The following is a 14,223-nucleotide window of genomic DNA, read 5'->3' as shown; positions in this document are numbered from 1 at the left end:
TTAAAGTTGTAATGAAACCTAGTTCCACAAACTGTGTCAGATATCAAGAGGCTGAAAGAAATCTTGCATTCTAGAACAACAACAAAAAAAGGTGTAATTTATTTGTCTCTAACAGATGAGAAATAAGAAGCTTTATTTCCAAAACACTCATATCATATTTATGCATTATTTCTGAATATTTTTTAAATATTCGTGTAAAAGGCTTAATGAGAGGTTTTATGTTTGTTTTGTTTTCTTCTATCAAAGTACTCCAAATAATTTGGATTTTTTTACTACCCAATATTAAACAGGTAAGGCTTTTGTAACATTTACTAAATTTCAACTCAACAGTAATGAAAAGTAAAGAAAGCAATTTAAGATATCAAGGTTCAGGAAAATTATTTCTCATATGAACTCTCCTGTGGTACCATTGCATACATTAATATTATTTATTATTTGATGAATTTTCTAGAAATGACATGTGTTAAAACCAACTTTTGTCATTAAAAAACATTAAGGTGATACCCTGACAGTTCAAATTATTTTAAAATAACTTTAAATGCTTTATATATACTGTGTAGATTGGATTTGACTGTTTAGTTTGGGTGACTATAAAATGATTTGAGGTTTTAGAACTGAGCAGTGTTTCTCAAGGTTAGCTTTTCCAAACAGAAAACTGAGTGTGATAAATTCCACCTCCCACAGACCCAGAATTCACATCTATTGGTCAGGGCACATACCACTGGCTCTGCGTTCTCAGTCAGTTCGTGCCATTGCACCAAGTAAGAGCCAAAGGTAAAAGGTAAGTTTTTATACTTGCTTTCTTGTTGGGTTAGAGATGGATTTGTTTTTCCTCTTTAACTACAACAACCTTTAAAAAATAGTTCAACATGCTTTAATCTCTCTTGGTGAGCTTTGAATCAATGAAGCTAGTTTAAGATTGCTACTGAGTTTATATTTATATTATTCTTGGAAAATTCAAAATCCTGAATTAGTTTAAGAATTAATAACATAAAACAGCATAGTTGATCTATGACAGATGCCAATAAAATTATAGTAGTTTCCAATATGCACTTTGGATCAAGTGCACCGACGCAGATCACATCCTTAGCCAGGATTGACTGGCATTATTGATTTTTTTTGTGTGTGGTTGAAATATTATGCAAAGGGAGAAAAGGTAAGGTTTAAAGTGTTTAAAAATATTCTGATGACTAATGGCCCTTACGCACTCAGAATGTCTTTTTAAACTCTTCAATTAAGTTTTGTATAAAATATATTTTAAATTATTACTAGAAGGAATAAAGTAGAAAAATGTAAAATTTCAAAAAGGACATTGTATTGAATATCTGTAAATCATTAAAATAAAAAAATACCATTTTTATAATTGAACTTTAGGATTTATGCAAATTACATGCAAATTTTGTTGTATACACATTTATAACCAAATGTAGAGTTTGAATTAAGGGCACTATCAGCAAGTACTTACTTTCTTTGAATAGTGAAAGTTACCAGAAATATACAACAAAAAATGATTAATTTATATTTTTGGTTAGTAACCACTCATAATGCTCTTAGCAACCACTTGAATTTGAAAGAATAGTTCCTGGGAGATTTGCAATTTATGCTGTTTTACTAAGTTAAGAATTTGCTGGTAATTGACCAGAACAGTTCCAAATCTGAAATTCTGCTGCAGCTTTTGCAAGGGTAAGTAAAATAGAGGCTTAGTTTATCCAGTGCAAATAAGAAGCTGACTTGAAGAATACATAGAAGTGGGACAAAAATGAGCTCCTTGTACTGCCTCTTAATCTCAGAGGAATTGCATATCCTTCTGCCTAAACCTGCTTCATAAAGACTTTCTTTCAAGTAACTAAAGGCCAGTTTGTCTGCCAGTGCATTCAAGTTCAGAAGTAATCGTTATCATATATTCTGTTTTAGATGTGTGCATAAATGCACACCCCAAATTTATTTTTAAAAATAAAAGCAAAAAGAGTATTCAGTGCATAAGACCATTTAAAATTATAAATATTTAATAAAAAAAGAAGTTCTTCAATAATTTGGAAGCGAATAAGTGGCCAATTGGTAACTTTTTAATTATTGAAAATTCAACTGGAAAATTCTTTTTCTAAACCGGATATACTCAAAGCACCACATACAAGTCTAAAACAGTTGGCGTGATACGTGATAATATCTTGACTGAGTACCTGGAAAAGCATGATGCTATAATGTAAAATAAGAATTTTATTTATTAAATAAATATAAAAGGTTATTATAACATCATATGAATGCAAGTCTTCTCTTAAAATATATATATATTTCCATAGTATTTTTAAAATGTGTTTTCCTTGGCTGTGAGTTCTAACCTTAGATAACTATTAAGAATTTAAACAAAACAAAGAACTAAAGGGGAAAACATTTCTGTGCACTCCATTCTGTTAGGAACATTTTTAAAAATTATTTAATGCAATACACACACACACACACACACACACGCACACACACACACACACACACACACACACACACACACTCCTGGGGCAACAGAGAATAGGAAAAATAATACTTCACATTTAGTTCTAGAAAGGATTCTTGACCTGAAGACACAAGAAGCATTGATGATTCTCAGTTGTGTCATTAGCTAGCCCTGTCTTAGTTTGCTTTTAGGTAAAATGGTATGGTAGTTGCAGTAATCATCTGCATCACCATAAACCCCGTCTCTTAGAGATGATAAGAAGAGCAAATTGGTTGTTGTTATGTGCCTTTGAGTTGCCTCCAACTCATAGCAACCCTACATACAGTAACTCTGAACCCTGCTCTATCCTGAGCCAATTTCATGTTTCTGACACAGCTACCCTCATTATCCCAGTTACTAAAATCAATCCATTTCATCGATGATCCTCCTCTCTTGATCTCTTGAGCTGTCCCTCTACCCTTCCAAGCATGATGTCCCTCTCCAAGGACTGGTCCCTTCTTCCAACATGCCCAAATTAGAAATTATTAATTCTTATTAAAGAGTAAAAATATTAGCTCATATGCAGTCTACTATGTGTAAGAATATCTTAATCTACGTGCATTCCATTCTTTCCAATGTTCTTTATAAAATATCTCCTTTATTAAAATAGTGAGAACTCTGTGAATAAATCTGAGCATCAGGTATCAACAATCTTGTTGATGGTATTGTGTTCCATCAAGTCAGAACTGACACATAGCTAACCCTCCAGCAGGTTTACAAAGACAGTAAATCAAACTGGAAGAGACTTTCCATCCTTCTCCCTGGGAACAAGTGGTAGGTTTGAACAGTGTGCCATTGGGATTGTAGTGCAGCTTCTTACTAGTAGACCACCAGAGAGAAACCATAAAATTTAATGTATATGTTCATAAACTATCCAAGTAAAGGAAGCTACCAACTCGCTTACCTCAGTATTGACACTGATTTATCAATTCTATTTCAGGCAAGCTATTCAATACTTAATTTCAATTGAATTGCTAAGTATTTTCTATTTTATCACTAGGAAAGTTTGAAAAATGAAAACTCTAGCAAGACTTATTCTGACACTTGTCATCTTTGGTGCTGTTCTGGCTGCTCCCACTTTTGAGCCCATCCACTATGACTCAGAAGCTTATGACGCCACCTTGGAAGACCTGGATAATTTATACAGCTATGAACACATGCCTATTGATCAAGCTGAGGTAAACGACTCCATTCCACTCATAAGACTTCTATAATAAGCATTGGATGAGAACCAATTTGGGTGTGTCCTTTATGTGTGTGTGTGTGTATTGTTTGTAAATTTGTTCTATTTCAATAATAAAGTATTACCCTTTTCTCCTATGTTTGTTTAACATTGGGAAAATCTTCTGCTTTTCTTCACTTCTTTAGAATCAATCCCCTTATCAAGCAGATAAAACAGAGAAAAGTGGAAGGAAAAGGCAACTAGAAAAGCATTAATGCAAAAATAAAGAAATTTCTCTCAAAGAGAATGATCAGAGCTTAAAATAAATTATATTTAAATAGAAATAATACAATGAAAGGACAATGGTTAGGACTTTACAATGTCCTAATAATGGATGTGCTTTGCTAAAGGACTGAGTACCCAGCAGTAATATGAGCAGTGGCAAGTTTACAGTCCATTCCGTAATTATGGAATGACATATTCATAATTCAATGCTAGGCTTTTGCATAACTACAGGAAACAGACTAATTTATCTGAATCAGAAAACAAATAGAGTTTGAAATATTGGAATGAACATACAAAATTGACAAAAAATAATCAAATAGAAATACACAAAGTGAAAATTGCACTATTTTTAGAGGATCATAATGTTTTGATTTTGAGTAATCTCTCAAGTATAAATCGTCTTAGAATAGCTGCTACTGAAAACCAGTGATATGAAATATTTAGGCCAAAGTAGACACTTAGTTTTTATAGAACTTACATATGTCTTTTCTAAGAATGTAATAAATATTTCCAAGACTTCTTATGTTACCTTATGAAGTAAAGGTTCAGGTGTTTGGAAATCATTCCATGGATCTCTCTTCCACTTCAATGTCCTCTTTCTCTCTTTTGTCTCTACTCCTTCCTAGTTGTCTTCTTTATAGTAATTTTCCAAACTCAAATGAGATTATTTTTTTCTCTGGACTTTTAGTTGTACCTGTATTCTGTAAGTCTTTATTAACATTCACTATTTGATTTATTGCATTGTGTGACTTCTATTATGTTTAGAAGGATCTTGTTGAGAACTTATAATACCAATGTTTCTATTTGTGACCTTTGTATCTTTAATTAAAGGAAACTGTTGTCACAATAAGGCTGCCAGTAGAATCTTGAGTGCTATGAGGTTTAAAAGGTTTTATCAGAGATTTCAGGCTAAGCTATCTTAGGAAGAAAATCCTGGAGATCCACTAAAAAAAAAATCATCAAGTGAAAACCCTATGAAACAGTCACCCTGTTCTGTATAGGGTTTTCATGAGTTAAGGTCCATGTACAGCATAGCTAATAATATACTGTTAGTCTCTGGTGGCCCAGTGGTAAGGAGCTGCTTTTCCTTAAAAAGTCATGTCATTCTAACTGATCTGCTTCTCCACTTGAGAAAGATGGGTAGTCTCCTTCTATGTGATCTACTGCCTCTGAAACTCACTGTAGGGTTAGCCATGAGTCAGTCCTAACACAAAGGCACAACACACCTACATGCTGTTATATGCCATTGAGTATAAAAACAGTGCACCCTCATTTTTGCTGTTGTTGTGTACCATTGGGTCAGATCGGACCCACAGTGGGTTTTCAGAGGCAGTTAATCACATGGGAGGAGAAGGCCCATCCTTCTCCCTTGGAGCAGCTGATGGATTTGAACCACATGCCTTCAGGATTACAGCAATTTATGCCAACTAAACTTATAGTAAACAATGAGATTAAACTTTTTTTGCCTTTAGTTTCAAAATCAGGGCTTTGTTTTAAATTTATCTCATCTAAAGAGAAGCCTTCCTTAGATTCTGAAGTTGTTAATTTATAGGATAACTAAACAATGTGTCTAAATTACATGTAATTTTGTTCCTTACAAGTTATAAATTTAGTCATTGTCTGATCTATCCTTAAAGTAATTGACATGTGTGGTCAGTAGAATTCTAAGACATCCGTTAATAGACCCATCTGGTCAATTATCACCTTGTACAGTTTTCTAAAGCATTTATTTGGTGGAATATTGTACTTGGGATAAGGAGACATTATATGGAACATTTTACTTTAACACACGAAAAGTCTCTCAGTGTGAATAACCTAATCTCATGAGCCCTTTTCACAAGGATCTTAAAGTCAATGATTCCATTGAAATATGCGAGAAAGTAAATATAAGGAAAATGGTTTCTGACTTTGAAGATAGTTAGGATCATGCTATAGGAATGAAGGCTGTGTCTAGGTATCAGAATGGGCTGTTCATTTTATTAGGTGTCATTAAGTTGACTGTGACTCAAACTGACCCTATAAACAACAGAACTGAACCTTGAGCTATCCTGTAACATTCTCACAATCTCTGTCTTGCTCAATTCCACTGTAGTAGTCATCACTGTGTCAATCCATCTTGTTGAAGATCTTCTCTTTGGCTGAGGTTCCACTTACCCAGTATGACGTCCCTCTCTAAGAATTGATTCCTTGTGAGATGAAGTTTCACCATCCTTCAAGACATTTGTATGTTCTTTTGGTGATGCATGGAATATTCTGTACTCTAACAGCACAGTACAAAACCATCAATCTTTCTGTCATCCTTATTCATTGTCCAACTTTTAGATGCATGGGAAGCAATTAAAAAGACCAATGCTTGGATCAGGCATGGCTTAATCTTTAAACTGATATTCTTGCTCTTTAGCTTTTTGGAGAGGTCCTTGACAGCAGATTTCCTCAGTGCAACATGTCTTTTGATTTCTTGACTGCTGTTACCAAAAGGGTTGATTGTGTGGGTTGATAGCTAGTGAGAAAACTTTACTTCATTATTTTAATACTATATAATGGCTTTTGCACAATTGTACTTACAGTGTGCCTATGTTAGTAATCAAAGGCAATAGAAACAAATCATTACCATCAAGTTAATTCCTCCTCATCTTTAGTGGTAAGGAATTGCATTGCCAACCCAAAAGCATGTGGTTCAAATCCACCAGTTTTTCTGCAGGAGAAAGATGTGGAATCTCCTCCAGTGTAATTCCCAGACTCTGAAAAGCTTCTGGAGGGTCAACTTTTAGACATAGGATGTGGTACACAGTAGCAACAACAACAACAAAAACATGGTGACTGTGTACTAGAGAGTGGACCTGTGCTGCTGAGGGGTTTTCTCGGCAATAATCTTTATGTTATTGATTACCAGTGATTTTTACTACAAACTGTTAATTTGTTTAGTAGATGAGTACAAAGGATTGATGCTACCCAGGTACCTCTATGACATCAATACACATCTGAAAAAAGAAAATAAATGCTATATTCAAAGTTCTCTGAACCTCTGGGTTTTTACAGCAGAGGTGGTATGCACGTTTTCAATGGCATGATATATACTTTTTGGGAGAACAAGCAGTAAAATCTTCCCTCAGAATTCAGATGGACAAAGAATAAGGATGACAGGAAAATAATTTGTCTTTGAGCTGTGGTGTTAGAGAAGAGCACTGAACATCCCTTGGACGACCAAGAACGAACATATATGTCTTGAAAAGAGTGCGGCCAGAGTGCTCTTTGGAGGCAAGAATGATGGGGCTTTGCCTCACATATTTTGGGCATGTTGCTAGGAGGGGCTATTCCTTGGAGAAAGACATGATGCTGGAAAGGGTGGAGGGTCGGCAAAGGAGAGAAAGCCCTCAACCAGGTGGATTGGCATGGTGACTGCTGCAATGGGCTCTTGTGTGTCAGGAAGTGAGTGGATGGCGCAGGATAGAACAGGGTTCAGATTGTTTGTTCACAGGGCCTCTATGAGTCTGCTCAACTTGAAGGCAGCTAACGACAACAACAGGATTCAGTATAAGAATGAGTTTCAATTTCTAAGAACGTGATTTCCTGTTCTTTAGTATTCATAGAGTTGTCTTGCTAACCAAAAGGTTGTGCCTTTCTGGTACTTTCTATAAAACTGAGGCTCCAAGGAAAGAGATGGGCAAACTCTTTCTGTTTACAGCCTCCCTAAAACTCATTAGAGGGTTGTTTTCACTGGAAACATTTCCCTTTAGAGGGCTGATCTCCACTGGACAACAATGAGTTCTTTGAAGGTTGATATCCTAGAACTGTGTTTGTTATTTTGCCTTTTCACTTTGAAAACCTTGAGCTTAATTTTTGTCCATTTGTCCTGGGTGTCTAGTTTCATATTTACTTTTCTCCATCTTTACTTTCTTATAATTCTAAACTCTTTATATAATTTGAAGTATTATTATCTTATATGGTTTTCAAATGGTCTCATGTCTTCTCTGGAATGAGATGGGAAGGCAATTATAAATAATATCAACAACAAACTGTTAATAAAATAGTATCCATAAGTTAATAGGATATTTCATTAGTGACATTTTCCTTGCTATTAAGGAGCTTTGGTGGCATAGTCCCTTATATGTCATACTGCTAATGGAAAATTCAGGAATTTGAATATAATAGCTGCTTCTCTGGAGAAAAATTAGCAGTGTCCTCCCACAAAAATTTACAGCCTTGAGAAGGGGTGAAATTGAGTCACAAAGAATCTATAGCAGTTAAATTAGGAGTTTTTTATTAGCAATCCTCATTTTACCTTAAAGTGGACAGCAATTTTTTCTGCTTCATAGAGAGAAAGTGAGGCATTAACTTGTTTGCAGTCATCTTCATGAGGAAAATTGCCACTGAAATAAGTTAACTCAGGAGATAAAGTATTTAGTGATGAAAAGGCTATCAGGTTTATCAAATAAATGAAAGTTAAAATTGACAGAGTTTTAGGAGTAAAGAAAGGGCTCAATGAAAGCAATTGTGTCCATTAACAACTGATAAATCATTTCATTTCCCATGTCATGATGCTAATTGAGTGCTATTCAGAACAACTTCAGAATATACAATGAAAGCCTTAACCCGAGAAGTTACTGAAGCCAGTTCTAACTGATCCTGAGCTATTGATGAAAATAAAAATCTACTTTGAATAATGATGTGTCGGAGACGGTGAGATTGGCACAAGACAGAGCAGAGTTTAGGGCTGTTGTACATAGGGTCGCTGAGTCGCAGGTGATTTGACGGCACTTAACAACAACAACAACAACAATATAAAAAGAGCTTATCATTATACTTTCTAAATATAATCGATATTGACCTTTTCTAACACTAAACATTCTCTATCTTTTCTGAACAAAAGTGTTTAAACTAGTAATATATGTTTTTGTTATTTGCTATATGCTGTGAAGTCAGAATCAACTCCCAGCTGACACTCAAAGGTTTTCAGAGGCTGTAAATTGAAGGGAAAGAAATTTCCCATCTTTTTCCAATGCACTAGTTGGTGGATTTGAACTAATTGTGTTGGGGTGCAGTGCTTCTTTACTCCCTAGCCCACGAGAGAGGGTAACAATGGACAAAGCATATAAAGATATCTTTATACTTGGAAATAGATCTCATCTTACCAATTTATACATGTCAACCCTATGGTTTGCATATGAAACATCTTTTATTATAAAAAGACTTTCACTTGGTCAGCCTGAATAGTCTTTTCAGAATATGGAGGAAAAAAACAGCTAAACTTCTTCTTCATCAAAGATATTCTACAAGAAGAAAGGGAAGAATTTTGCAGGTGAGCTCCTAATATGGTTGGTTAATGGACTTTCCGTATGTTCTTTTTAAAAAACTTTTAAATCAGTTGATTTTTATTTTAAATTATTTAAAAGCATTTTGAAATGAAATGAAAACCATACAATTATATTGTTTAATTACATAGGGGAAACATGATACCTATGGTCTTTACCAGTGAATTACTGGTTTGCATACATTAGTATGAAATACCAAATATAATTCTTACAATTATCCTTTCTAAAATATATTATTATGCCCATTTAAGAACAACAACAGAGAGCCTTAATTTCTTCCAAAATTACTCAACCCACAGGTTTTTTTTTTCAAGTAAAATTTTAACCAGGTCATAGTAATATTATAATGCCAAAGTAGTGAAACTTTGACAAATTTTCCATTATTTTTCTGCTCCTTTAATCTTTACTCTTTTTTTATCAACATTCAATACTGAGGTTTCTTTTCTCTCAAATGAAGTAATTTGATTATTAGAAGTAAGGAAAAACCATTTTCAAGTGATTGCAATTAACACACTATCTAGCCATCTCTCTTAGCTGTCAAAGTAGTTAAGGGAGAGGTAAGACGATATTTTTGTAATGAAGGTTGAATTGGCAGAAATATGGGGTTGAGTAACATTTGCCAAATACATTTTTCCCCCATAAATTTTCTAGATCAAACGGAAAATAAGATAGAGTTTTCATTACTAGATGTTCATGGTCACATTCTTTTTGAGAATTATTACAATCACGTCAATAAATCGGAGCCCTAGGCTCATGTTTAAAGCAAAAATCCAGTCATTGTTCTCACATACTTAATTGCTAGTATGTGAAACTCATAAGAATACATCTTTAATAACACAGGTTGACATGCTCAGGTTTTTTTAGCCTTTTGGAAGCCAACAGTTGACATTCTGGTGATGACAAAATAAGTTCAATTTTCTACTGTGTAGGAAATTTGGAGAGAAGAGTAGTTTAAAATTCAATTTTGTTTAATAAAGCCTTAGTCTGTGTTGAGTATAAAACCAAGAAACAGCCTGGATTTCAAATTAACAAGAAAGAAAGATGACAAACCTGTAATTTATGTGTTATCTGCTGAAGGTGTAAGGTTGCTGGTCAGGGCTGACAAGGCTCTTGGGGATTCCTACCAAGAGAATATTTTGAGAAGCCCCTTTGCTTCTCAGCCTGCCTTTATCCAGGTGCCTAAGCAATTAATTCACACTCTATAAAGAATGATTGGAGGAAGCATGGATTGCTGTGTTGCTTATTTCATTCCTGGTAGTCAGTTTGTCACCGTACTAAGCAACACAAGCAACACAAGCTCTGGTGTCAGACTCAGTAGACGTGAATTCCAGGACTGCCACACTAACGCATGATCACAAAGGAGTCATTCAAGTCCACTGGGCCTTGGTTTCCTGTGTAGAAAATTCATTGTATGAGTTTATTTAAAAAAACAAACACAACCAAACAACAACCCACAAAGAAAAAAATTAAAAAGCTAACTGTTTAACCTAGAGCCTATCACATGGTAAATATTCAGAAAAGGTAAGTTGTTTTACCATTCCGTTACGCATTCAATTAACAGAGCTGTTCAGGCCTATGCACTAGCAATCAGAGGTGGATTTAGAGTTATAATAAAATTAAATGTTCACAGACTTCCAGCAAGGTGGCAGAATAGGCAAATTACAAGCCAGATCCTTCACACCAAAGATATCAGAAAACAAAGAACCACAATATGAATGCTAATCCTGAAACCTAAAGCTTTCTACTGTCTTGCTCCTTTCCCTGGCGTCAGAACTCACTCATAGCCTTCCTTCCACTGGGCTTCTAAGGCTGTCAATTGCTCAAGAGGAGATTGTCCATCTTTTTTTCCAAGATCTGCTGTTGGAGTCCAGCTTCCAGAGAGGTACATCATTTGGGTTAACAGTGAAACTACTAGATCACTAACTACACCATATGAAGAGTTCAAATACCAACAGATAATAAAACTGGTATGAAAAAGCTAATTTATCTATTATATCCGGTTGAGTAATGACTCTACTCATCATTCTTTCTTTGAAAGTCAAGCACTGTGATGGATAAATCTGACCCAGCCCCTTCTGACTCCCACCTATCCTTCCCTAAGCTAGTACTCTTAGAAACAACTTAAACATAGGAGAGATAGTGCCTTTTATTACTTAATGAAAAGAAGTAAAGTTTAGATATACTGTTATATATTACGATAAAGGTATTTCTGAGGTTAGTCACAAAACACATGTTTTGGAAAAATTGCCTTAAACTCTGCCACCAATCTTGGATATAAAAGCTACCTGAAATATTTATCTTATAGTCATGGTTCTTTGATACTGGGACACTTGCCCTATGGAAAGCTGCATTCCTTGATCTTCTGCAACAAGTGCTTCAAATACCTCTCACTTTCAGCAAGTAAGGTTGTGTCATCTGCATAACACAGGTTATTGATGTCTCCCTCCAAACCTGATGTTACATTCCTCTTCATAGAGTCCGGCTTCTTGGATAATTTGCCCAGCATATAGTATGGACTGGGTCTGAATATCAAGAAAACAAAGATTTTTACCACTAGACCAATAGGCAGTGTCATGATAGATTGAGAAGAGATTGAAACTGTTACCAGCTTCATCTTGTTTGGATCCTTAATTAACACTCTTGGTGTGAACAGTCAGGAAACAAGGAGACACATTGCAATGGGGAAATCTGCATTTAGAGACCTTTCTAAGTTGCTGAGAAATAATGATGTCAGTTTGAGGACTAAGGTGTGTCTCATTCAGGCCATGATCTTTCCTATTACTAGCTATGCATTCAGGATCTGGACAATGAATAAAAATGACAGAAAAAGAATTGATTCCTTTGAGATGTGGTGTTGGAAGAGAGCAGTGAACACCCTATGGATGGCAAAGAAAATGAACAATATGCCTTAGAGAGGATGCAGCCAGAGGCTCTTCTGAGGCAAGAATGATGAGGCTTCATCTAACATACTTTGAACATGTTGCTAGGAGGTGCTGTTCCTTGGAGAGGGACATGATGTTGGGAAGGGTAGAGAGTTAGCAAAGGAGAGGAAGACCCTCAGCTAGGTGGATTGACATGGTGACCGCTGCAATGGGCTCCTGTGTGTCAGGAAGTGTGAGGATGGTGCAGGACAGGACTAGGTTCAGATCTTTTATTCAAAGAGTTGGTATGAGTCATACTCGACTAGATGGTACCTAACAACAACAAGAAGTCATGGTCATTAAACTCCTTTACTGGATGACATTTAAAACCATTTGCTTTAATATATTAAAAATGGATATACAAAGATGCATATATATATATATAAAATGGTTATGTTTTAGAAAAGGAAAATAGAGAATGTAAACCTAGGAGATAATAATTATTATGAATGTAAAGAAAAGAGACATCGAGAACTTAATATAAAGCCAGGAGTTAAGTGCATCAATTAAAATGAAAATTGTATTTATTATGAAAGGTGTAAGTACAGATTACATTGAACTTTGTCCTCTACAGTAAATTTCAGGAGTTAAGAGGGTTCTGTATATGCCTCATCTGTTCCCTACTTAAGTCAGAATTAATTAAGAAACAATCATGCAACCCTGATAAATGGCGTTCAAATTGCTGACTTTATTACTGATAAAAGCCTAGGTTGAAGGAGAAGACTTAGATTGAAAATAATGATAAGATATTATGGAAGTTCAGATATAGGTTTTCCCATCAGCTGCAGGCAAAGCTGTACAACCACAAGCCTCAGAACAGACCCTGTCTAGTACATTCAGTGCATAAATGGGACAAAACAGGGCACACACTCTTGGGAGACAGATGGGTAATTTCTCTACAAAGAAAAGATTAGCTACAAGCAAGGTTCAGTTCCTTCTCCCACCCACCAATCAGACTAGTTATTCTTCCTCCTTTAGGGAGAATAAACAAAAGGCTAAGAGAAGATTCACCCAATTCCAGGTTGATGTTCTCTCTAAACCATCAAATCTAACCATTAAGTATAAAACAGTTTTCCAATTCAAGCAAGAAATCAATCCATTTTAAAGAAATACCATTAAGAGTCCAGCTCCTCATGCGAACGATTGTTCTTAGATAAACTTCTGGCAGTGTATTTTGTCCTCCAGGTTCTAAAGGACCAGAATAACACAGAATTTAGGTCAATCCCTAAATGTCTCTGCACCTAAGATTACAATAGAGCTCTCAGTGTTATGCACCATCTCAAATGATTTCAAGACAGGCTATCTAATAGACACCATGAAGAGTTTTACATTGACATTAAGTGATAAGTACATATACTCTAATAATTTGAACATAAATCATTGTTCTAAAGGCATTTGGAGAAGTCTTGGAGGGTACACCTGTCAGATTTAAGGGATATGTCAATCACAAATCCCTAAATTAGTTATTCTAGAAAGACTTATACTCCTAAAAACTTGTATTAAGTATGTCCACAGACCAGAGTAGTGACTAGATGGTATCTTAAAAAAAGGCATTTGTTTTTGATGTCATGACCCTGTGAACAACAGCTCCGAAACCTTCCTTATCTTGTTCCGTCCTCACCAACTCTGGAGTCCATTGTTACAGTTAATTGCTGTGTCAGTCCACCTTTATGTTGACCCTCCACTTTTCCAAGCATGATGTCTTTCTCCAAGAAGTGGCCCCTCTTAACAACATGCCCAAAGTAAGATGAAGTTTCACCCCCCTTGCCTCCAAGGAGCACATTGGTTTCACTTTCTTCAAAACAAGCCTTGTTTGCTCTTGTCAGTCCATGGGATATTCTGTACTCTTCTCCAACACAAGTCAAAGGCATGGATTCTTCTCTCATCTTTAATAACAAGGGAAAAGATATTAGATTTAAAAAATCCAAGTTTAGCTTCACCCAGATATGGGTCATTCTTTGATCAAAAAGTCATATATTCTCTTTAGTCTGCCATCTGTGAACTCAGAATTTGAAGAAATCTTCTACCAAGCACTAAATCATGGCTATATGTATA

The 14,223-nt window shown here is 35.4% G+C and overlaps 1 protein-coding gene across 1 annotated transcript in view; it reads left to right on the top strand.

Annotated features, from left to right (window-relative positions):
• Positions 1-3,501: 3,501 nt before the first annotated feature.
• Positions 3,502-14,223, top strand: part of EPYC (epiphycan) — a 40,214-nt gene continuing 29,492 nt past the window's right edge. The window contains exon 1 of the mRNA XM_006889507.1: positions 3,502-3,666. Coding sequence (XP_006889569.1) covers positions 3,502-3,666 — 165 coding nt within the window. The remainder of the gene's footprint in view (positions 3,667-14,223) is intronic.

This window comes from Elephantulus edwardii, unplaced genomic scaffold, assembly GCF_000299155.1.
Source record: "Elephantulus edwardii isolate Elephantulus edwardi_28Jun2011 unplaced genomic scaffold, EleEdw1.0 scaffold00078, whole genome shotgun sequence".
Lineage (NCBI taxonomy): Eukaryota > Metazoa > Chordata > Mammalia > Macroscelidea > Macroscelididae > Elephantulus > Elephantulus edwardii.
The sequence above is the reverse complement of the archived record's forward strand: the minus strand, read 5'-3'. Positions and strand labels throughout refer to the sequence as shown.